General features: G+C 43.7%; 1 protein-coding gene across 1 annotated transcript in view; it reads left to right on the forward strand.

Moving 5' to 3' along the window:
- Nucleotides 1–24,735, forward strand: part of tead3b (TEA domain family member 3 b) — a 40,542-nt gene that overhangs the window by 10,853 nt on the left and 4,954 nt on the right. The window contains exons 3-12 of the mRNA XM_052076791.1: nucleotides 5,478–5,542; nucleotides 6,707–6,769; nucleotides 6,921–6,983; nucleotides 14,136–14,147; nucleotides 15,956–16,081; nucleotides 16,174–16,217; nucleotides 16,376–16,432; nucleotides 17,799–17,863; nucleotides 17,947–18,083; nucleotides 24,450–24,623. Of these exons, the coding sequence (XP_051932751.1) occupies nucleotides 5,478–5,542; nucleotides 6,707–6,769; nucleotides 6,921–6,983; nucleotides 14,136–14,147; nucleotides 15,956–16,081; nucleotides 16,174–16,217; nucleotides 16,376–16,432; nucleotides 17,799–17,863; nucleotides 17,947–18,083; nucleotides 24,450–24,623 (806 nt within the window). The remainder of the gene's footprint in view (nucleotides 1–5,477; nucleotides 5,543–6,706; nucleotides 6,770–6,920; nucleotides 6,984–14,135; nucleotides 14,148–15,955; nucleotides 16,082–16,173; nucleotides 16,218–16,375; nucleotides 16,433–17,798; nucleotides 17,864–17,946; nucleotides 18,084–24,449; nucleotides 24,624–24,735) is intronic.

Here is a 24,735-nt window from a genome sequence, read left to right on the forward strand (position 1 = left end):
GTCAGCAGCAGGTGTTGCCGCCTGCTTCGTGCCGGGTCACACAGTGGTGGTTTTTTTGGCAGGGGGTGGACTGCCCTGGCCCCGTCCTCCTCCCCTACGGCCAGGTGGCAGTTGTTGGCAGAGACACTGATTGCTTTGTGTTGCCTCCAAGAGTTACAGCATCAGCTGCCCTTTTTGCCCCCTTACCCTCTTCCCCCCTCAACCGTCAACCTTCCACCCTAGTAGACCCATGGCCCTCACCCCGACCGTAACCCCTGATGTAACCCCTTCGCTTCCCTGGGCTACTGGATATGTGTGTGTGTGTGTGTGTGTGTGTGTGTCTGTGTGTCTGTGTGTGTGTGTGTGTGCGTGCGTGCGTGCGTGTGTGTGTGTGAGCTCTGGCTGTGTTTGCAGGCCCGGGCCAACCAGACTGCCTCGCACAGATGTGTAAGGCTTGGAGGAATGCAAGGAATGTGGAGGCGCCGGAGCGGGCGTGGCCATCCTTTGGCCCCAAGCGAAAAGTGGGCGGCGCTTGTTGGGTATCGGGCAGGCTGTTCGCGAGGGCCATGCTGTACTTTTATGGTCACTGAGAGATGCAGGGCCCTCTGGAGGCTATGTGCTAAAAAAGTGGGTGAAAAAACAGGACACCTTTCCTGTTGTGTTTCTGGATGGAAAGTTCTTGAACAATAGCGTTAATTACACGTGGTACACACTAATGATGCACTGATACCAATTTTTATGGACCCAAAATGGCATTTAATCTTGTAAATTTTAGAAACAGTAATCAAATAAGTAGAATGTTAACAGTTATTTCATTTGCCTCATTTTTTGCTTCATTTCAATGGACAATGTGCTGCTCCTTTTGGATGTACGCTTTGGCTGGCTGGGGTCAGACACATGAATGGATGTACAAGGATATGGTGGTTACAGCACAGTAAACAGCAATACTATTAGTTGTTCTTCACAGAGGAAAAAGGAAATATACCAATGAGTTTTATGTAGTATATGAGTAGTATGTAAAAACTGTCTCTATGTATTGGTCTTTGGACAAAAATCCATTGCTAAAGGGGTTAGAACTGGCCCGCAAGGAGGTTTGATCAGATCAGACCCGCAGGATAATTTAAAAGTGAAAAAAAAATGCATAAAAGACATGGAATGAATATTTTTAATAAGGTGCAATTCATGGAATATCTGCTAGGGGGACACACTCTTTTGATCAGAGGAAAAGACAACATTGTTTTGATCAGAGAAGAAGACAACAGCAGCCACTGAGACAGACCCAGCACAGCAGACGCTATCAAGGACATGTGAATACTTTATTCTTTACACATATTATAGCACTCCCCTTAGTTTGTAAGGTGTAGGCAGGGATTACATTTTATATGCTCGTGTGAATAGTTAAAAAATTCCTTCTTTATAAATCTCGTTTAATCTTAAAAGTGCATTACTATATTTTTCAATACCAATTACTTGTTAAGGTTTTGTGCCTTTGTACAGTCAGTGGGATCAGTTGCAATGCCTATACTGTATGTAAATGATAAAAGTCAATTGCAAATTTGTCTAAGGAAATCTTAGGTGCTTCATGAAATGTTTCTTAAAAGATATTTTCATTAAATTTCAACATTTTCCTCGTGTTCTTGTGCTTCTTTAGACCAAAACAAAGGACAGACACATTATTTTCGTTATTTATAGCAGAGTATGGTAAAATTTTTAATGGTCCGGCCACTTGACATCTACCGAGGCCGTATGTGGCCCAAAATGTGAAATGAGTTTGACACCCCTGCTCTAGGATATAAGCAGCTTTTCAAGCCACTTGTTTGAAGAATTGTTCAAACAAGTCTGCCAAACTGCAGCTTTTTGAGTTGCGTTAACCGCCACCATACAACGTTTGATTTTCAAATTTGTGATTGCCATTCAAATCAAAAGGCACTCTAACCATACTTAATAATATACCATGGCATTAGTTTCACTCAAATATAACACTTATTAGACGAACAATTTATCAGTAGTGACATTTTACATCAAGCATTGGCTTGTGCGTTGCAAGCATTTATCTTCTGTAAAACTGAATCACAGTTGTAATTGACCTCAAACTGTAAAATCCAAATTTTCAATTGTGAAGAAAGTAAATGGTGGTTTGACCCAATTTTTATATTGTAGCATTGATACTCTATTTCAATACGTTTTTTTTTAATGGAAAAAACACGTTTGAATTAAACTGAATTAAACTACCCTCTACATTTACATACACATTGAAAACTGTTTATTTGTGTATTATTGATACCAGTCTCATGTTTTGAGGTTATGGCAGGCTTCAGAGGATTTTCAGATTTCAAACAGGGCCTTGCAGCTCTTGGGAAGCACTGTGTTACTGTTTGATTCTAAACATGCAAGAGAAAAACGTTGAGCAGTTTTCCTAAGTCCAAGCTTATGTCCATGAGTGTGTTTTTTTCCCTTTGAGTAGGTTTGATGTTTATATTGTCACAGAACAGAATAGTCTATGGGTTATGTGTTGAAACCGCGGGCAATATGGGGAGTTCTGCTATGAAAACTGCTGGCAGTGAATGACTTGATCATCTGACCACCTGTGCTTAACTGTCTCTGAGTTACCTCAGCCAACCCGTTTGTTTATTTACTTATGTCTTTGACCATGGAAAAGAACAGTTGAACGCAAGATGATAATTTGCTCATAAAATTGCTTTTCTGCGGAACAATTTTTACCCCACAACCGACCCAATGCCTCCCTTAATTGAAAACCCATGGCTACACCCATGGCCACAGGGCATCCAGACTGCCAGAAGATACAAAGAAACATTTGTAGGACACTTAGGAGCCCTAACTAGAGGAAAAAAAATCACTCTTAACGCATCCGACACCGCAGGGTAATCCCTCAGGATAATCTTTGACATCCGACAAGCTGCCTTTTGCTGACTTTAATTGGAAGGTGTGAAACATGCTGACATTATACGGGATTGTCAGCAAGTGTGTACACTGCTTTAGTTTCACCTATGTGCTGTTGTCCACCGTCTCCGGGATCATATTTTCAGCCCTTGTCATACACCAGAAACATAAGGAGAACCACACGTGCCCAAAATAGACATGCAAACAGTTTGTGCAGAATGTCGCGAGTGGATGTGATGTCTGTTCTGTTTTCCATCTCGGTAATTAGGCTTGTGGTGAGAACCTGCTTACTAATCTCCAATTTAAATACCTGTGGGCCATTACGTGCCAAATCACTCAAAAATCTGATGATTTTAACCAAGTAAAATTGAATTTTAATGAACCTCTCAAAATTTTGGTCTGTCGAATTAGGGATTTTGGAGCTATGGCCTGCTTATTGCTGCTCAAAAAAAAAAATTATATTTCTGAAAGCTAAACATGGTTTAGAGAACACGTGAGATTACCATCCATCCATCCATCCATTCTCTACCGCATATTCAGGGCTGGGTTATAGGGGCAACAGCTTCCCTCTCCTCTGCCACTTTGTGACATAAGAGAAATAATTTACATGTTTTATCCAATCATCCAACTATCCATCCATCCATCCATCCATCCATCATCTACCGCTTATCCGGGGCCGGGTCGCGGGGGCAACAGCTTTAGCAGGGAAGCCCAGACTTCCCTCTCCCTAGCTACTTCTTCCAGCTCTCCCCGGGGGATCCCGAGTCGTTCCCAGGCAAGCTGGGTGACATAGTCTCTCCAGCGTGTCCTAGGTCTTCCTCGGGGTCTCCTCCCGGTGGGACATGACCGGAACACCTCACCGGGGAGGCGCTCAGGAGGCATCCGAATCAGATGCCCAAGCCACCTCATCTGGCTCCTCTCGATGTGGAGGAGAAGCGGCTCGACTCTGAGCCCCTCCCGGATGACTGAGCTTCTCACCTTATCTCTAAGGGAGAGCCCGGACACCCTGCGGAGAAAACTCATTTCAGCCGCTTGTAACCGGGATCTCGTTCTTTCGGTCACGACCCATAGCTCGTGACCATAGGTGAGGGTTGGGACGTAGATCGACCGGTAAATTGAGAGCTTCGCCCTTTGGCTCAGCTCCTTCTTCACCACGACAGACCGATACAACGTCCGCATTACAGCAGACGCTGCACCGATCCGCCTGTCGATCTCCCGCTCCCTCCTACCCCCACTCGTGAACAAGACCCCAAGATACTTGAACTCCTCCACTTGGGGTAAGATCTCCTCCCCGACCCGGAGGGGGCACTCCACCCTTTTCCGACTGAGGACCATGGTTTCAGATTTGGAGGTGCTGATTTTCATCCCAACCGCTTCACACTCGGCTGCGAAACGCTCCAGTGAGAGTTGGAGAGCCCCGTTTGAAGGAGCCAACAGCACCACATCATCTGCAAAAAGCAGGGATGTAATACTGAGGCCCCCAAAACGGACCCCCTCAACGCTTCGGCTGCGCCTAGAAATTCTGTCCATAAAGGTTATGAACAGAATCGGCGACAAAGGGCAGCCTTGGCGGAGTCCTACCCCCACTGGAAACGATTCCGACTTACTGCCGGCAATGCGAACCAAACTCTGACATCGGTGGTATAGTGACCGAACAGCCCGTATCAGGGGGTTCGGTACCCCATACCCACGAAGCACCCCCCACAGAACTCCCCGAGGGACACGGTCAAACGCCTTCTCCAAGTCCACAAAACACATGTAGACTGGTTGGGCGAATTCCCACATACCCTCAAGGACCCTGCTAAGGGTGTAGAGCTGGTCCACTGTTCCACGGCCGGGACGAAAACCACACTGCTCCTCCTCAATCTGACGCTCGACTTCCTGACGGACCCTCCTCTCCAGCACCCCTGAATAGACCTTACCAGGGAGGCTGAGGAGTGTGATCCCTCTGTAGTTGGAACACACCCTCCGGTCCCCCTTTTTAAAAAGAGGGACTACCATCCAACTAAATAACAGAAAATACTCCATAGCCCACTTATGTTGTCATTTGTACGTGTGCCTTCATTTACTTTCAAGATTATACACACAAGATTGACAGTAGCCATGACGTTAACCAAAACAACTTAAGCCTTAAATTAGCCCATTTGCGTCAGGAGTTACGTGGAAATCTTAACCTTACAATGATATATCCATTTACAGTAGCATAAGTTATCAAGTACAACTTTATTGTCAAGTTAACAGGAGTGGTTGTGACTTACCTGTGGAAAATATCAGCCAGGTTACAGTCGTCTATAATGAGTTGGTGTTGTTTTTTTCTGCTTGGTTGTACAGAAAGTATGAGAATATGAGAATTTTTGGAAAATATGTAAATTTTCCCGAACGCCGAGCATATTTATGTTTTGGTCTTGGGCATCGCCCCTCTTGTCGACAATTTTATTTGGGCATGTTACTGATGCACTCCCGCTGCGACTACGTTTCAAAGCATGATGGCAGAAAACACCCATGCACGGAATAAATACTTTTTCTCTACAGATTCCTGGAGGTTGGTGGTTTGCTGCCATTTCGAGGTTTACTAGTTTGCCTTTTTCTCCACACAGGTCGCAATGAATTGATAGCGCGGTATATCAAACTGAGGACGGGGAAGACTCGCACTAGGAAACAGGTAAATCATTTTAAGCGTTGTTTGAGTGTTTAACAAATTTAATGGATCATAGATGCATCATTTTTCAATTAATTTACACCCCTACAACACCGGAGATGCACAATCACCTTTTTAATAAAAAATTAATAACACCAGAATTATTGTTTTCTTCTTGCATCAGTCTTGTTCATGTTAGGGATAACACCATGTTGTAATGCTGGACAGTATATGTATACTGTTGTATATTTCAGTAAATTAAAATGTGGTAGAAATTTAATTTATTTCACTCTTCCGATTCAAAAAGTGAAACATACCGTGGAACTCTGAGACATGAGTTTAATTCGGTCCGCTATATTTCCCATTTTAGCTCAATTCACTTGCCTATCTATGGCGTTTTGCATTTGTTTGTTGTCAATCAGCTCCAGTGAACAGTTTAATCTAAACAAATGTGGTTGTTTTAAATTCTAATTACACTGGTGAGCAGCAAATTTTAATCAGAGATGGCTTTGTGTCCCTAAATGTACTGTAAACATGTCTTTACTTCTTCTCTAGTTAGGTTTGAAGATATTTTCATTTTTCATTTTTAAGTGTGACCTATAAATGCTTGGGATTTCGCCAAGTGTTATAATTTGTTGTCAGAAAAAAATGAACCTAACCCTACATTCATAAGTATTGCGAAATACATGACTACATTTTGTTGTTTTGTTTTTGATTTTTTATTTTTATTATAATTATTGTTATTTTATTATCATGATAATGAAATCCTGATGTACTAGAGAAAACAAATGAGGGCAATTTCAAAATTGGCTCAAAGAAATCATCTACAAAAATTTACTTTCATCCCTGATTTTAAAAAATATAATGTAAAAATTAAAAAAAATGTTGACTAGTGTTATCTTTGTGACATGTATAGTTTGACACTAAACTTTCATCGTTAGTGACAATAATCAGCCTCAAATCTCTTTTCATATGAACTGTTCACAATCTGCCAAAACTGCCGTTTGCTGTCAAATGACTTAAATTCACTGCCACTACACAGCGCTCGCAATCAAAGTGAAAAATCTGAAAACGACTTGTCTCGTATTTCAAGATATCACTGTACCATACAGATTTATTATATGAAGTGATGAAAGAGGAAAATACTTTTCAGAAGTTGTGTTCAAAAACTTTCTCACACCCCCATAGGTGTCTAGTCACATACAGGTGTTAGCACGGAAGAAAGTTCGTGAATACCAGGCTGGTATCAAGGTAGGTGATGGCGACCTGTCCCCCGCCTCTCCGGCGACACTGACTGGGCGTCTCTTTCCTCTTTTGGTTACGGCGTCTCTCTTCCCTTCTTCTTCTTATCTTCTCTCTCCTTTGCCTCCTTCCCTCCCTCTTTGGCTATTCTTCTGTGCAGGTTTCTAGCCACTTGCAGGTTCTCGCCCGAAGAAAATCTCGCGAGATCCAGTCAAAGCTAAAGGTATGCGCTTCACGGCGGGCTCAACTGGGGCTGGACCATACAGCTCGGCTTTGCACTAACCACCTCATTAGAGTCATAGAGCTGAATTAGACGCAAGCTAGGCTGACAAAATCCCGATTTGCATTGAACTAATTGCAGATTTATTGAGGAAGATTCTAAAGAAAATACTCTTGCATGCTGTGGTCAGACAGACAGCACTCTTTAACATCTATGTCTAGCTGACAAGTTTTAAAGGAGACATATGGTAAATGGACTTGTCCTCAGTATATGGTGGAGTTCCCTTCCAATAGTGGTGACATAAGATGATTTTGTGCGGATATCGGAACACTCTATGGTGTAGCGCTAACCCATTACCGACTGTTTATCGAAAACAGAGCAAAGGCTACTAGAGATGTGCATTATAGGCATGTTTTGAAACTTTGTAAAGACAAGCAGGTACCAGAAGTAGAGAAATGTTTTTATGCGAATTGACAATGTTGTTAATACAATCCCCGGTCCCACACAAAATCGACCAAAACGTTTTAAGGTGCATGCCAGGCCACGAGTTGGTGGTGGTCTACACATTCATTTTCACATTGGGCGAGCCAAAGTTCAAGTATTTGGTTTACAGTCAATAAGAAACGCCACTCGGTTTACGTTTTCTTCCTTCATCAGCAACGTACTCCAAATTTGTATGTAATTTGGAATTTGTGTACTCTGCGCTGACACGGTTGTAAAGTCATCATTACAGTAAATACCTGTATTTGTATTTAAGAAAAACAAACAGTAACCCGTAAATACATAACAACGATAAGTGAGACGGTAACTGAGTGTGTTTTTTCTTTAGTTCCCATATACAAAATGTTGGGTTCATGGAGGGTCTTGCCCACCCATTAAACGTAAGATTGTACGATCAAGTGAGTCTTTTGTGAGCTGCCATTTCCAAAATGTGTCTGGAAGGGAGCTGTTCAGAATTTTTGCCGGATTGTTACAGTGGTGCTAATTTACATAACACTGCATCAGCACCGAGTCTCCCCACCCTTGACTTGGGCAAGTTGGGCAAAGATGCGCGAATCGAAAGCACACAGGTCAAAGCGGCAGTCTTGTAAGAATCTATTTCGACACTAATTGACAAGTGTAATTCTGCACTCCACCTCCACAACTGGAAATAAAAATTGATGCTTTTATTGTTTTCACAAATGTTTACTTCTTTCTTCCCACTATGACGAGGTAGTAGCAGCTTGTTTCATTTCAAGCCCCTCCCAAAGTTGTGAGCAGTGAGCAGATAAAACAACCCCCTCAAAACAGGTTGATTTCATACTGGTTTATTTTCTTTTTGGAGGCTCGCACTTGCTTTAGAATGCTCAACAAGCTATTTATCTCCGCCTTTGTCATCATGGTAGCAAAAGCCGTTCTTGACTTAGTTCACTCAACTTGTATGATAAAGTTGAGACACCCATGGGCAACTCCTTGGGTTATCATTTTTGACCGTTGGCGTATATTCCACATGCCTGGATACCGAGGAACTATTTTCAATGATGAAATGAATGCCTAATATGTCTCCTTTAAAGCATAGAGACGGTCTCCACTTAAACGATCGCAACACACGCTGTTACGAGTAGCCCATGAGAAGCTTTTGTCTTTCACGCTTCTGCAGCATGCTCTTCAACAACCTCTGAGACTTGTCTCCCTTCTTTCATCTCTGACCCTGTAGCTCCTCTCTTCATGTTTGTAAAGATGCACATTAAAAAAATCGTCCTCTCTCTTCTCTTATTGCCTTTTATGTTTGTTTGTTTGTTTTCCCCCAAATGAAAATTCACCTTTACATCATATGCCCACAATGTTACATTAACCTCTTACTGGTACGTAACTAATACAGCTGCAGCAGAAACATGTAGACAAGTTACTTTAACTTGAAAGAAAGTGCAGCTTTTCTAAGTTCTTTAACAATAGTGTTGAGTCATTTCCTTTTACACACCCCTTAGCACACCTGAGAATTTGGTGGCAGAAATTTTTCGCGATGTTCAGTACCACTTTTTTTATTTCCAGACCAATACCAGTACTGAATTCTTCAGGTACTGAATTCTTTAGTACTTACCAATACCGATATCACGTACCTGTCACCACTCATACTTTTTATACAAAATTTTCAATTAAACTAATGACAGTTACGTTTCAAATGAGAGCTTTCAATTATTTCTAACAAAAGACAGGACAGTCACCCTGCAATACAGAATTTAAGTCCAAAATAAAAGATAAAGAACTATCTCTGAATTTAGGATTTATTTATAATAAACTAACAAAAGTGCATCATAAAACTGACACCCTGTGGTGTTCTTTGTTCAAAATCATTCGAAGTGCAAAATCGTGAAGGTTAAAACGACACTTCATATTGCACCGAATAGTCACAAATGCATTCTATTATATTTTTTTTCAGTTGATGAAAGTATGTACATCATACATACATTGAAATAAGTACAGCATATGCATGAAATAACGTAATGGAGAAAGTCAGCACATTGAACAACTGAGTTAGCAAATTAACATTTGATGTTGGTGACAGTGCTCTAATAATGCAGTCTAAGAATTAATTTAAACCTTATGAAAAAAATGTATATACTTATAGAAAGTGCATTTTCATGGGCGTCTGAGAGGATTCGCATGGATGGAATTCAAAAGAGAAGCCATGCAGAAACCGAGTTAGCAAATAAACCTGTACAATGTGGGTTGCATTTGCCTGCAGTATGAACCTAGCCAAAATGAACCTAGCCAAAGTCGACCAGGTCAGATTTGAAAAAAATCTGAAATGAGACTGTCATAAAAAAAATCAGTTGCAGGTCGTTTATGAGGAGGGTGAGAACATGTGATCTGGGTCGGATTTGCATGCTATGTGAAACTAGCCCAACGGTAGCGACACACTGCAGCTCAATTAAGATTTTTTTCTTTTTTTCCCCCCATATGCAACACGTGTTTGATTTTTTTTCTTTTTGTGCAATTCAGATTGTTTCAAATTCAACCTGGTGCTCTTTCGTTTGTGAATTTAAATTGGATATGTACATGCTCCATCTGCAATATGAACATAACCTCAACTGCAAGATGAATTTGTGCGATATTTGTGAATCCCAGAGAATTCATCTTGTCCTGAGCCAGCTGATTTACTCTAAGCAGCACCACTAAAGGAACAGTTGTGTTTGTAGGCGGGATATGCAACCGTGAAGAAAAATGTTCTTGGTCGCCAATCAGCTTGATTAAAAAAAATCAATGTCGTGTTATGCAAGACGGTCTTTCGCCACATATTTACATTCCAAAAACGACACCATGATGCCATCTGTACCCATCATCAAGATAACAGGACTCAGCTGGTTAAACATGGTGCATGAGGGTGATGCCATTTTCATTCATTGATGGGATTGGTCAAAGCAAAAGTTTGGTAGGCGTGCTCTTTAACAATACACAAGTCGCAGCATTGCCCAAACAAGTATTGTACTGAATGTCCCGCCTTTCCCGAGCAGACTAGATTGGAGCAGTCCCACATTGATATTGTGGCGAACGCCTTTGAGTGATTCACATTATCCATCTGGCGCTTGCCAGGTTAGTAACAACGCTTGTCTGTGCATATCTGACCGATATCAAAAGCCAAATGTGCACTCCATGCAGGGGGGGGGAGGGGTTGTTGCGTGAGATGGCTGAATTTGCAAAGATGTTTGATTTGACTTTAATTTAATGTCACTTGAAACATGAATTCGACATTTGTGGTGAGAGTAGTACAGTAGTTTATTCATGCAAGTGGCTCATTTGTTACGCGTGGCAACGATGTGACGTCATCTTTAGTGGATGTCTCCATCACCTGAGGAGATCAAGGAGCATCTCCTTATATCCATGAAATATTTCCACCCCTCCCATCTCGCTACTCTTTCCTTATATGCTGATAAAATGAGCTCCTACACACAGGATCCCATGTACTTCCGGAAACACTGCCACGTTATTTTTTTTTTAATCCACATCACTCGACGTTGTGCTTTGTGCGCATGCATGTTACGTCACATATGTGTTCCATTCAAATTAGAAGTCACATTTGTTTTCCTAATATGAATGAGCACGTAAGAAAAATCGGATTGAACAAAACATCTTTATTAGGCCTCACACCTGCTGTGTGAACCTAGCCCAAGTGCTCACTTCACAGCAGTAATCTCTGATGACCCTGGCTAACTATACATCATCCGCAAGTGTAGATTTTACAATTTGTTAAATATGTACTTTGCACACGTCAGTGTCTCCTGCATGAATTCCAGCAAGTCAGTTTCTGTATACGCCATGTAAATGGTGCACATTTCCTGCGCTGGAGTCGAAGTGAAGAAGAGGAGCAGCTTTCTTTGGCCTGGAAGCACTTTGGCTGTGTTCATTCCCATAACTGCACAAATACCCATTGCTAACTGCACGTGTCCTACAAAAAGAAAACTGAGCTGCACAGTTTCACCGAACTTGCGCACTGGGCATGAAAACGGGGCCCCAACACTAAGTACTCAGTCAATAGTATTTGGTGTAACTACTGCAAATCACTTATTTCTGTTTTTATATTCTGTATATAGAAAAAGAGAGAGAGAGAGAGGCGGTCCGGTGATTAGTCAGTGCAGAGGTACCGGGTTCAATTCCATCTCCGGCCTCCCTGTGTGGAGTTTGCGTGTTCTCCCCGGGGTGCCTGCGTGGGTTTACTCCGGGTAGTCTGGTTTCCTCTCACATTCTAAAAACATGCAGGCTGATTGAATACTCCAAATGGTCCCTCGGTGTGAGTGTGAGCACAAATGGTTGTTCGTTTCTGTGTGCCCTGCAATTAGCTGGCAACCAGTTCAGGGTGTCCCCCACCTACTGCCCGAAGACAGCTGGGATAGGCTCCAGCACCCCCCGCGACCCTAGTGAGGATCAAGCGGCTCGGAAGATGAATATATATATATATATACCGGGATCTGTTGCAACCACTCATCTAGTTTGGGGGTCACTGCCCCGAGTGCTCCGGCCACCACAGGCACGACTGTCACTTTTACCTTCCAGGCTCTCTCCAGCTCCTCTCTGAGCCCTTGGTATTTCTCGAGTTTCTCGTGTTCCTTCTTCCTGATGTTTCCATCACTTGGGACCGCTACATCCACTACAACGGCTTTCCTCTGCCCTTTATCTATGATCACGATATCTGGTTGGTTCGCCATTACCATCTTGTCAGTCTGGATCTGGAAGTCCCACAGGATCTTCGCTCTGTCATTCTCCACCACCTTCGGAGGTGTTTCCCATTTTGACCTTGGGGTTTCCAGTCCATACTCCGCACAGATGTTTCGGTAGACTATGCCAGCCACCTGGTTATGTCGTTCCATGTAGGCTTTCCCTGCCAGCATCTTACACCCTGCAGTTATGTGTTGGATCGTCTCAGGTGCCTCTTTGCACAACCTACACCTTGGGTCTTGTCTGGTGTGGTATATCTGGGCCTCGATGGCTCTGGTGCTCAAGGCCATTGAGCCTTCAGGGAGTGAGACCCCTTCAGTGCGGACTACCTTTCCTCTCTTAGTCACCATCCGACTACATTTTTCAAACCCGAATGACATCCCGATGTCGCTGCTGTAGATCCTGGTTGTGTGGATCAGGGAATCTATGTCCCTTTCGCTCTTAGCATACAGCTTTATGTCATCCATGTAGAGGAGGTGACTGATTGTAGCTCCATTTCTGAGGCGGTATCCATAGCCTGTCTTGGATGATTAAATTCCTTAGGGGGTTCTGTCCTATGCAGAACAGCAGTGGGGAGAGTGCATCACCTTGGTATATGCCACATTTTCCTTAAAACACTGAAAATAAAACGTCTCCAGTGTTGTCATTGAACTGAAATAACAATTTTGATTTTTTTGTAGTCATCCGAAATGATGTCTACATAAAACCGTAGAGAGACTTCTGCGCAAAAAGGACCAACAGAATCAATAGCCTGACTGCTGTGTTCAAAGCAAACTTGAGCAAAACAAAATATGCAACCATGGCTTAAATCCACTATAAACTGAATACTCGTTTACCTTCGACTTCACTTTATAATTTTATATTGCTCCTATATATTGCTATTTTGTTGTGTGACAAAATATTTTACTGTTGTTGATGGACAGTAATATTGTGTCAGAGATGATGTGTGAATAACTGCTCATTTAATAACTGCTCATTTATAATGTTCATTTAAAATTGAAAATCAAAATTATTTCAGTAAATATTTGAATTTTGCACAAACTGATTCATGATTCCATGTTGATGAGAGCATTAAAATGGGGAAAAATTGGACAAAAAATATAAAAGGAAATTCAGAAACGATAAAAAATGCATGAGTAATCGCGATTAATTTTTAGTTCGAGTTAATTATTACTGCATTTTTAATTAGATTAAGTATTTTAATAATTTGACCGCTATATATATATATATATATATATATATATATATATATATATATATATATATATATATATATATATATATATATACACACACACACACACACACACACACACACAGAGAGAGAGAGAGATGTGTGTGTTTTGGACAAGGCCGGTGCAACTGCATTGCTAGCTTATTCTTGATGGAGTATTGCTAAAAATCTGACCAGTTTGATGTTGGATTTTTTTGGAATATACAATCAATTGAAACTTAAGAGAGTTAAAGTAAGTTAAACATGTCAATTGAACCTGAAACCTGATCCATCTTCTTGCTTCTCAATTCCTCAGTTCCCAAAAGCTTATTAAGTATTGTTGAAAGGGAAGTTGATGTCATATAGTTTACGAGGTTTTTTTTAAAGGTGCTGCAGACATCAAATTTAATTTGAGTGAATTTTTAAAACCTCCAAAGCAAATAAATAAATAAATAAATATGTTTATAAGAGTTTATCTGTTTGAGCATGAAATGACTTTATAGTATAGTCAAATAAGTGTAGGTTGAGAAGTATTTGAAAATAATTCTATTCTGTTGTTATGTACACTTTACACCTGCTCCCAAATTTGTTGGAGCTCGGGTTTGTAATTTTTGGCCCAAATTCAGTACATGACATTATTTCCCATGGCACACCAATGTATTAGACTACCCTGTCCATTTCCATATGGCCCATAACTCCTATTAAATGCAACAAACTAACGGTTCTTTTCTCTTTTTGTGTTGCTTTAGGCGATGAATTTGGTAAGTGAATCTCATTCGTGCCGTATGCTATGCTTCCCCTACTCGCATCATCGGCACCAATGTACCTTTGTATGGCCCTCTGCTGGCATGGCATCCCCCCAACCTTGCCCCTGCCTCCCTACCTACTTCGCTACCCCAAAAGAAGGTGCGGTGCTCAGGAAACAGCCGTACTTTTGAATACTTTTTTGCATCCTCGCTTGCTTTTTTGAGGTGCTGCTTTGTTGTTTTGGGGCACTTGTCTCTTGAGACAAAAGCTTGGTGCTTTTGCAGACAAAAACGCAAAAAAAAAAATGCTTGAAACAATTCAACTTTAAGGCCATATGTTACTTGTCATTCCCAACTTTTAGATTTAAAATAATGTGACTACATCATGATTCAACTGTTGTTTCGTATGCTGTTCTCCAAACATTCATCAGTGCAATGCTGCTCTACTTTTGATTCTATGGTGACCGCAATAACGCTCCGCTTTTACTTTGCTTTCAAAGTTTAAATGAGCAGTGGAAGCTGTCTTTGGCATTATCTCGAGTTCCTTTTTCACTACTAATGCCTATGTATAACTGAGTTTAGACAGAAAGTCAAGCGCGGTACACACATACAACAATCTTTACTTCTTCTTATAATGTTGAGGACCAAGACAGAGCACCACACACCTATTCATATCTCCAGATCAGGGAGTCAAGTCAACAGTATTTATAGAGCACTTTCAAACAGCCATCGCTGCATACAAAGAGCTGTACATGGAGCAATTTAACATGCACAATAAACAGTAAGACAAATCGGTAATAAAGGCGGTAGAAAGCACCAAACAGTAAAACCAAGAACAAATCTAAGTCATGCTGAGTCAAATGCCAAAGAATACAAGTGAGTTTTGAGGAGGGCTTTGAAGATGGGCAGCGAGGAGGCTTGCCGAATGTTCAGTGGGAGGTCATTCCAAAGAGGGGGACCAGCAACAGAAAAGGCTCGATCCCCTCTGAGCCTCAGTTTAGTTTAGGGAGGGAAAATCAATGTTAACACTCCCCACACCGTAGTCCTATTGCAGAGGATAATCTTGTCGAGGAATCCAGCAATCAGCCGTTTGCTGACCTTGGCAATCGTTAAGTTTCACGTCACAATCCAGGATTTCTTGGCTACGCCCAACTCACTGCTGACCACACACATACAGTAGGGATTTTTGATTGTAAATTCTGTACTTGAACATCGAACACTTAGCGCCCACCCCTCCCCCCAGGGAAGACCCCCACACACACACTCCGGGATAATTTATCAGGACAGTGATCCCTCTTATTTTGCAGTGTTTATGTTCCATAGCACCCCAGCATCAGACAAAATCCATAAAGTAGTGAACAAATAATTATTTCATTTTTAACTTGACAGATATTTAATGTGTCATGTTTCTAATACCAACATATATGCAACCTCACACCACAGGATAAACTTTTATAAACATCTGATCATCGGGCCTTTGCTGACTTTGATGGAAAGGGAGGGAAAATGCTCAAATGTGGCCTTAATTGTCTGTCCCTCCATTTCACATTACAATCACAGAGTGTATGGCTGGGCCTAACTCATCAAGTATATTGACCAGGTTTAGTATTTACGATTGTCAGCCCGACAGAAAAATCATCCTTCATGCACCACACACTTCAGGATAATCTCGCAGGATAATTCTTTGCGGACGATTGGGCCTTTGCTGACAACTCAAATTTGGCCCCATTATGGGTATGTGTGTACCCCGCTTTAGGAATCCTGTGCACATTGTGGCGCCCCCTTGTGTTTGACGTGCCTGCTTCCCATGTGCCGTCACACAGGATCAGGCATCCAAAGACAAAGCCCTGCAGAATATGGCGGCGCTCTCATCGGCACAGATCGTCTCGCCCAGCATGATCAAGAATCATCTTCCACCAGTGCCCCCTGCACCCTACCCGCCAAGCAGAGTGAGACCCCCCACCCCGCCTACCCCCTCCAACAGTCCTGCTTTGTTTCACATGTTATTTTTTTAAACTGAGAACCCTCTATCATTTTCCAGTTCTGGCCCACTGCAATTCCGGGACAGCCTGGACCCTCTCAGGAGTAAGTAGAAGCCCCCTAAAACTCGGGGGGTGGGTGAGGTGGGTGAAGGGGTGTTTGGGACGCCAGGATTTATGACAGTAGACAACTTTTGTCACAGATGCATAAATCATTAGCGGCATTGCAAAGCATAATTAACACGTGACATTTTTGCACATCAGGCTGGTTCTAGAGCTCAACCCGGGAAGGACTCCTGGGCTTGGTCGCACCAGCCATGCGTAAGTTCCCCTCGATAGCTGAGCTCCTGTCGTGAGCACCAAAGCACTGCTACTAACTTCCACACTCTTTCTCTTGTATGTTTCCTGCACCTGATTGACTTCTAAATTGTATCACCCAAAAAATACAACCAAACACGGCCACATGCTCTTTTGTTTGTCTTATTCAAGGTTGGAACACAATGAAGCAGGTGGACTTACGCTTTGCTGGTGCAGCAACACATGCTTACCTGTACACCAACTAGCAGTCAACATTTAAAGGAGAGATATGTTGTTGTTTTTCTCCCCACAATTTAATGACATGTTTTGGGCCTGCTGTCAAAACAATATTCCCAAGAATCAAGAATGACAGTGGATTTTCCTGCTTAATTCATATTCCACAAACACAATATTAATCAGAATGTGTGTTTCAACTAATGGAGCATATAGAACATAGTGTACCGGTAATGAAAATATTTGGGGTTGATTTCTATTTAAGTTTCACTCCACCAAGCCCTATTGCGGGGTGTGACAAGGCGGCCTGATGGCTTTTTTTACCATAACAACTAGGAGCAGAGCAAGCCAAAATGTGAATGAAAAAACAGATAACACGTAAATAAAAGTTATCATTTGTATTTTCCCTCGTGAAGGCAGCGCTTCATCACTCTGTTTCTAAATTCCACTTGTTAATTACAGTAAAGACTGAGGACTACTGCTACTCGTTACAATGATTACTCTTTACATTATTTATACAAATAAAGGATTTCCACATTATTAGATATTTGGAAGTGCCCATGTACAGTGAAGACTCTCTGTAACTTCCACTAACAACTCAGGCTAAAATGAACAGACACACAATTTTGTCTCCCAGTTGAGACAGTAACTGTAACAATACCATCTTGACACCTGTTAGTACTTTCCATTAGCAAGGGCTTTGGTGCAATTTTGTGGCATTATTGGACATTACTAAAAGAACAAAAAGTAGTTCCACAGACAAAAAAATGACTACCGGTAGTTTTGATTTGTGAATAGTGAAACACGAATACTTTGGGGTTCATTGTGCCGCTTCTCAGAAGCGAACTCTAATTTGTACTTTTAACCCTGCAGTTCTGCTTAATTTTCTACTTGAACTTGAAAGTGTTTCTGTGTAGTCCGACCTGTGCTTGAAAATGGCGGATCCGGTGCCAAGTTGTGGGGAGAGAAGCTTTTCTAAAATGGGTGGCTTACAAAAGATTTACTCAGTAGTTCAATTTCCCACTCTTTGTCTGCCCAGGAAATTCACTAAAAGTACAGTTTTAATAATGTGGTCCATTGAAAGCATTCAAGCATATCAGCCAAACGTGTTCTTTCTTGTCAAGTTTGTCTCACCGAAGCATTTGTTTTCTTCTAGTATCAAACCTTTTGCACAGTCTCCCTACCAAGGCCTATCAGGTCCTGTACCACAGTCCATACCAAGTAAGACTAACTATGTGCAGACTGTTAATATATGGTATGACCTGCACTGTGATATGTTAAATATTTGTGTGTTTGATGTACAGGTTACGAGCCCTTGGCACCACCTCCCCCGCCCACAGCTACAGCTGTGCCAGTGTGGCAGGACCGGACTATTGCCTCGTCAAAGCTGCGCATGTTGGAGTACTCTGCCTTCATGGAAGTCCAAAGGGATCCGGACACTGTGAGTTCAGTCTTGGTGTTGTTTTTATAGTATTGTTGAGATAAGAGATATAGTAATGGAAAAAAATGATCACTTGGTGAAGTTTGTTTTCTTTTGTCTGCATTTCATTGTTCTTTTTTGACCATGTTAATGGAAGGAAGAAAAGTCTAAAATTAATTAAAAACATTTTTAAAAAGCAACAGATATTTGAACGTAAATGGTGGAGCAACACACACACATAACAGTACTCACTGGCAGATATTCATTATCCCCTGTGAAGAACACGTAATATTACTGAAGTGTACTGAGAAGTTGTGACACTCATGTATAATCATATGTCAGTATTTTACTGTCCTAAGGTGCACACACCAGAAGGAGCAGCATAATGTCCAGGTGTGCGCATAAGCGGTGCGCGAGTGTGTATGCTGAAAATAATCATGTGCGCGCCAGATACGATTGCCTCAGTACGCATTTGCTTTCCAAGCATATTGCAGACACACTTCTGTGACTGCAGCTCAGTGCCCACAGTGGAGAAGTCCAAGTCAAATTAGCAGCCACAATAATTGCTTTCTAGGGTCAACTTCTGAATAAAAGACAGCAACGTCCATTTATAGTATTAGTTGGGAAGTTTTATTTTGTTGCCATCGCGGCTCGTTGCAATGTGTCATCAACCATTATAGTGGCCTGGCTTCATTTTGCTGCCGCTAACAGAAACAGCGGCTACTTTCGATTGGTAGTAGTGGTGGCGGCGACGGCAGATACTTTCGATTGGTGGCGGCAGCGGCGACAGCTGCTGAACGCGAGGAGACCGCTGACGGGAAAGTAATTTTGTCTTGCTGCGCCGTGTCTTCGACGGTCCATCAAAATACATGAAAGTGGTCTGTGGTTCAATAAACATTGAGTACCGGACCACTGCCCAGATCTATGATGAATCAGCTAGCGGTCTCACACGGTTTCAGATTACAAATTGTAGTTGGTCAATTAATTTTTCAAGGCTGCCATGTGGAAAAACTGAAATGGTTGTCGATGGCCACGCCAACATTCACACACAATTGTATCAAGCATGAATTTAATGTCTTTATTTAATTGTATCATAACTACTGTAGCCTCTGTTAGAGCTTGTTCTTGAAAAATTAAACTTAAAAACTGGTGAAAAAAAACAGTAACATCAAAATGACATATCTCCATTAAATCACTATTTACACAAAAAATAAAATTTCTACAGTGTCTGTATAAGTGGGCTGACATAAGCACACACCACTACATTATTAGATGTTCTTATGCCTACTAAGTCATGACAAGGGCAAATTCCACTTTCCCCTCCATTGTGCAGAAAATACAATTGCTGTTCAAATTAGACTGTTGCTATCACGATGACCACAGTTAGTGTTGTTACTATTCATATTTTTTTTCAAAGTAGTTGCTAGAATGGTCATAAAAGTCTCTGATTACAGCAACAATATATTTGAGTTGGCAACACTAAAAACAAATCGCTGCTCTTGTTCTCTTGCACTGCTGACACACATGCACATCAAAATAAAAGCCACACATACTTGACACTTTAGTTTGACTACAGACTATGCACAGGCCCTACTTTGCCTGCTAGATGTGCTTTAAATCTTTATGTTCATCCATGAGGTCGGCGGCCCAGGAAAAGAATGAGCACTATTGGGGGGGGGGGAAATTAGCACCATACAACAACCTATCGTGCTATTCTGAGAACCACAACAAAATTATGGGAACCCCAAATAATGTCCTTTGAATGGAAGCAAAAGCTACTTTATTTTACGTTTAATTATGTCATTACTGTACTTATGTTTGTAGTTGGAACACACCCTCCGGTCCCCCTTTTTAAAAAGAGGGACGACCACCCCGGTCTGCCAATCCAGAGGCACTCTCCCTGTTGACCACGCAATGTTGCAGAGGCGTGTCAACCAGGACAGCCCCACAACATCCAGAGCCTTGAGGAACTCCGGGCGGATCTCATCCACCCCTGGGGCCTTGCCACCGAGGAGCTTTTTAACCACATCTGTGACTTCAGCCACAGAGATAGGAGAGCCCACCTCAGAGTCCCCAGGCTCTGCTTCCTCCAAGGAAGACGTGTTGGTGGAGTTGAGGAGGTCTTCGAAGTACTCTGCCCACCGGTTCACAACGTCCCGAGTCGAAGTCAGCAGCGCCCCATCCCCACTGTACACAGTGTTAATGGTGCACTGCTTCCCCCTCCTGAGACGTCGGATGGTGGACCAGAATTTCCTCGAAGCCGTCCGGAAGTCGGCTTCCATGTCCTCACCAAACTCTTCCCACGCTCGGGTTTTTGCCTCGGCGACCACCGAAGCTGCGTTCCGCTTGGCCAATCGATACCCGTCAGCTGCCTCTGGGGTCCCACAGGCCATAAAGACTCGATAGGACTCCTTCTTCAGCTTGACGGCATCCCTTACTGCTGGTGTCCACCAGCGAGTACGGGGGTTGCCGGCCACAACTCAGATTGGCCGCCTCAACAATAGAGGCACGGAACATGGTCCACTCGGGCTCAATGTCCCCCGCCTCCCCCGGAAAATGGGAAAAGCTCTGTCGGAGGTGGGAGTTGAAACTCCTTCTGACAGGGGATTCCGCCAGACGCTCCCAACAAACCCTCACGATACGTTTGGGTCTGCCAGGACGGATCGGCATCTTCCCCACCATCGTAGCCTACTCACCACCAGGTGGTGATCAGTTGACAGCTCCGCCCCTCTCTTCACCCGAGTGTCCAGAACATGCGGCCGCAAATCCGATGATACAACTACAAAGTCGATCATCGAACTGCGGCCTAGGGTGTCCTGGTGCCAAGTGCACATATGGACACCCTTATGTTTGAACAAGGTGTTCGTTATGGACAATCCGTGGCGAGCACAGAAGTCCAATAACAAAACACCACCCGAGTTCTGATCGGGGGGGCCGTTCCTCCCAATCACGCCCCTCCAGGTCTCACTGTCATTGCCCACGTGAGCATTGAAGTCCCCCAGCAGAACAAGGGAGTCCCCAGCAGGAGTACTCTCCAGCACACCCTCCAAGGACTCCAAAAAGGGTGGGTATGCTGAGCTGCTGTTTGGTGCATATGCACAAACAACAGTCAGGACCCGTCCACCCACCCGAAGGCGGAGGGAGGCAACCCTCTCGTCTACCGGTGTGAACCCCAATGTACAGGTACTGAGCCGGGGGGCAATGAGTATGGCCACACCTGCTCTGCGCCTCTCACCGTGAGCAACTCCAGAGTGGAAGAGAGTCCAACCCCTCTCGAGAGAACTGGTACCAGAACCCAGGCTGGGTGTGGAGGCAAGTCCAACTATATCCAGTCGGAAATTCTCTGCCTCACATACCAGCTCGGGCTCCTTCCCTGCCAGAGAGGTGACATTCCATGTCCCAAGAGCTAGCTTCTGCAGCCGAGGATCGGACCGCCAGGGTCCCCGCCTTTGGCTGCCGCCCAGCTCACATTGCACCCGACCCCTTTGGCCCCTCTCATGGGTGGTGAGCCCATGGGAAGGGGGACCCACGTTGCCTCTTCGGGCTGTGCCCGGCCGGCCCCCATGGGTGTAGGCCCGGCCACCAGGCGCTTGCCAACGAGCCCCACCTCCACGCCCCTCGCGTCCGGGCAAGGGAAACCCGGAAACCTTTCGATCACACTCCTCAGCCTCCCTGGTAAGGTCTATTCAGGGGTGCAGGAGAGGAGGGTCCGTCAGGAAGTCCAGCCTCAGGTTGAGGAGGAGCAGTGTGGTTTTCGTCCCGGCCGTGGAACAGTGGACCAGCTCTACACCCTTAGCAGGGTCCTCGAGGGTATGTGAGAATTCGCCCAACCAGTCTACATGTCTTTTGTGGACTTGGAGAAGGCGTTTGACCGTGTCCCTCGGGGAGTTCTGTGGGGGGTGCTTCGAGGGTATGGGGTACCGAACCCCCTGATACTGGCTGTTCGGTCACTATACCACCGATGTCAGAGCTTGGTTCGCATTGCCGGCAGTAAGTCGGAATCGTTTCCAGTGGGGGTAGGACTCCGCCAAGACTGCCCTTTGTCGCCGATTCTGTTCATAACCTTTATGGACAGAATTTCTCGGCGCAGCCGAAGCGTTGAGGGGGTCCGTTTTGGGGGCCTCAGTATTACATCCCTGCTTTTTGCAGATGATGTGGTGCTGTTGGCTCCTTCAAACAGGGCTCTCCAACTCTCACTGGAGCGTTTCGCAGCCGAGTGTGAAGCAGTTGGGATGAAGATCAGCACCTCCAAATCTGAAACCATGGTCCTCAGTCGGAAAAGGGTGGAGTGCCCCCTCAGGGTCCGGGAGGAGATCTTGCCCCAAGTGGAGGAGTTCAAGTATCTTGGGGTCTTGTTCACGAGTGGGGGCAGGAGGGAGCGGGAGATCGACAGGCGGATCTGTGCAGCGTCTGCTGTGATGCGGACGTTGTATCGGTCTGTCGTGGTGAAGAAGGAGCTGAGCCAAAGGGCGAAGCTCTCAATTTACCGGTCGATCTACGTTCCAACCCTCATCTATGGTCACGAGCTATGGGTCGTGACCGAAAGAACGAGATCCCGGTTACAAGCGGCCGAAATGAGTTTTCTCCGCAGGGTGTCTGGGCTCTCCCTTAGAGATAAGGTGAGAAGCTCGGGTCATCCGGGAGGGGCTCCGAGTCGAGCCGCTTCTCCTCCACATCGGGAGGAGCCAGATGAGGTGGCTTGGGCATCTGATTCGGATGCCTCCTGAGCGCCTCCCTGGTGAGGTGTTACGGTCATGTCCCACCGGGAGGAGACCCCGAGGAAGACCCAGGACACGCTGGAGAGACTGTCACCCAGCTTGCCTGGGAACGACTCGGGATCCCACGGGGAGAGCTGGAAGAAGTAGCTAGGGAGAGGGAAGTATGGGCTTCCCTGCTAAAGCTGTTGCCCCCGCGACCCGGCCCCCGATAAGCGGTAGATGATGGATGGATGGATGGATGTACTTATTTAGTACATTAGTTTGCGTAATACATTATGTATTAGTACAATGCTGGAATGGGTTACAAAACCATCAGCAAAAGGCTTGGTGAGGAAGAGATGAATTTTGACGCTAATTTAATCCAACATGAAAAACACAAAATAAACATCATTCACACTCTGTCTGGAAATCTCCATGCTCAAGAAGATGTAAATGTGTTATAGTTTCATCGCATGGAAGGAGCCACTAGAGGGCACAATTAATTCATAACAACCATGTGACTCAATTAATGGCTATTCCCCTGAAGGTCAGGGGTTCACATAAGAGGTGCGGTGATATGCATGCTTAGTTAAAATATTCACGTATGAAAGATTTGACTGTTTCAGTGCCCACTTGATTCCTTCAGAAAGCTAATTTGAAAATAAAAGCTGACTAAGGTATTGATATCCATGTCGTACAGTACCTTAGTACTTATTAGGCATTTATTTTGAAGTTCACCCTTGTGGCGCATTGCATCATGGCCTACACTAATGTCTTCATGTGAAAGCGGACCATGGTGCCAAAAAAAGATTGGGCATCGTACCGCTGCTGCTAGAGAACTGTGCTAAATCAACAAGCCAGTGGCGGGCGGTGAGTTTTGGACTTGGGCCTTAAGTGGGTATTTAGTGATGTAATTCACCTCCTAATGTCTTTTTATAAAACAGTAACCTGCCACTTGTGTAGCACTGATATCTTATTTGTCATTCGGAAACAAAAAATAAAATGAAAACTGAAAAAAATATATACTGTATAATCAGTCACAGTAAAATGACACATCTTTACATATTAATGATTAATCACTATTTTATTATAAACATTTACAAAAATAAAACATGTCTACGGAGAGCATTTTTCCCAATATTGCTAAAGTGTTCTGACATGATTGGCACAAACCACTTTTAGCTGTTCTAGGGCTCCCAAATTGTTTCCAGGCAAATTCCTCTTCCTTTGCAGGAAATTCGATAGTTGCAAACATGAGGACAGCAGTTGGTGCAGTGACAATATCTTAAAGTTGGCAAAACTAAAGACGAGTTACTGTTTTTGTTTACTTGCTCTGCCGGCATGCGTGCGCATATAAAAAATAAAAGCAGCACATAGTTTGTAGGTGTTTTAATTTGACATCATAAAGGCTGCACAGACTTTAAAAAGGCTGGATGAGGCTCATAGGCCCTACTTTGTCCAGATGTACGTACTGTAAGTCTTTAAGTTGAGGTCGATGGATTGGATAAAAAAAATACTCACCAAACAACAACAGCTGGTGCTAGTTTGAGAAGCTCAATACAATTCTGTTGTGGCGTACCTCTGCTTCTACTCTTATCATACATGTTTCGTCAAAACAGCTTGATGCTGAACATACAGTATATTTTCCTGCAGGATTAATTGTGCCCTTTCTTGTGTCTCCGTTTTGCAGTACAGCAAACACCTGTTTGTCCACATAGGACAGACAAACCCCTCCTACAGTGACCCTCTCCTGGAGGCTGTAGACATCCGGCAGATCTACGACAAGTTCCCAGAGAAGAAGGGAGGCCTCAAGGAGCTTTATGAGAAAGGCCCTCAGAATGCGTTTTTCCTGGTTAAATTTTGGGTGAGCAATCAAGTTTCATTTTTGGAATTCATTCGTGAGGGTGGTCGATATAAGCCCAGAGAAAATCTCTCTCTCTCTCTCTCTCTCTCTCTCTCTCTCTCTCTCTCTCTCT

This window comes from Hippocampus zosterae, chromosome 9 (genome assembly GCF_025434085.1).
Source record: "Hippocampus zosterae strain Florida chromosome 9, ASM2543408v3, whole genome shotgun sequence".
NCBI lineage: Eukaryota > Metazoa > Chordata > Actinopteri > Syngnathiformes > Syngnathidae > Hippocampus > Hippocampus zosterae.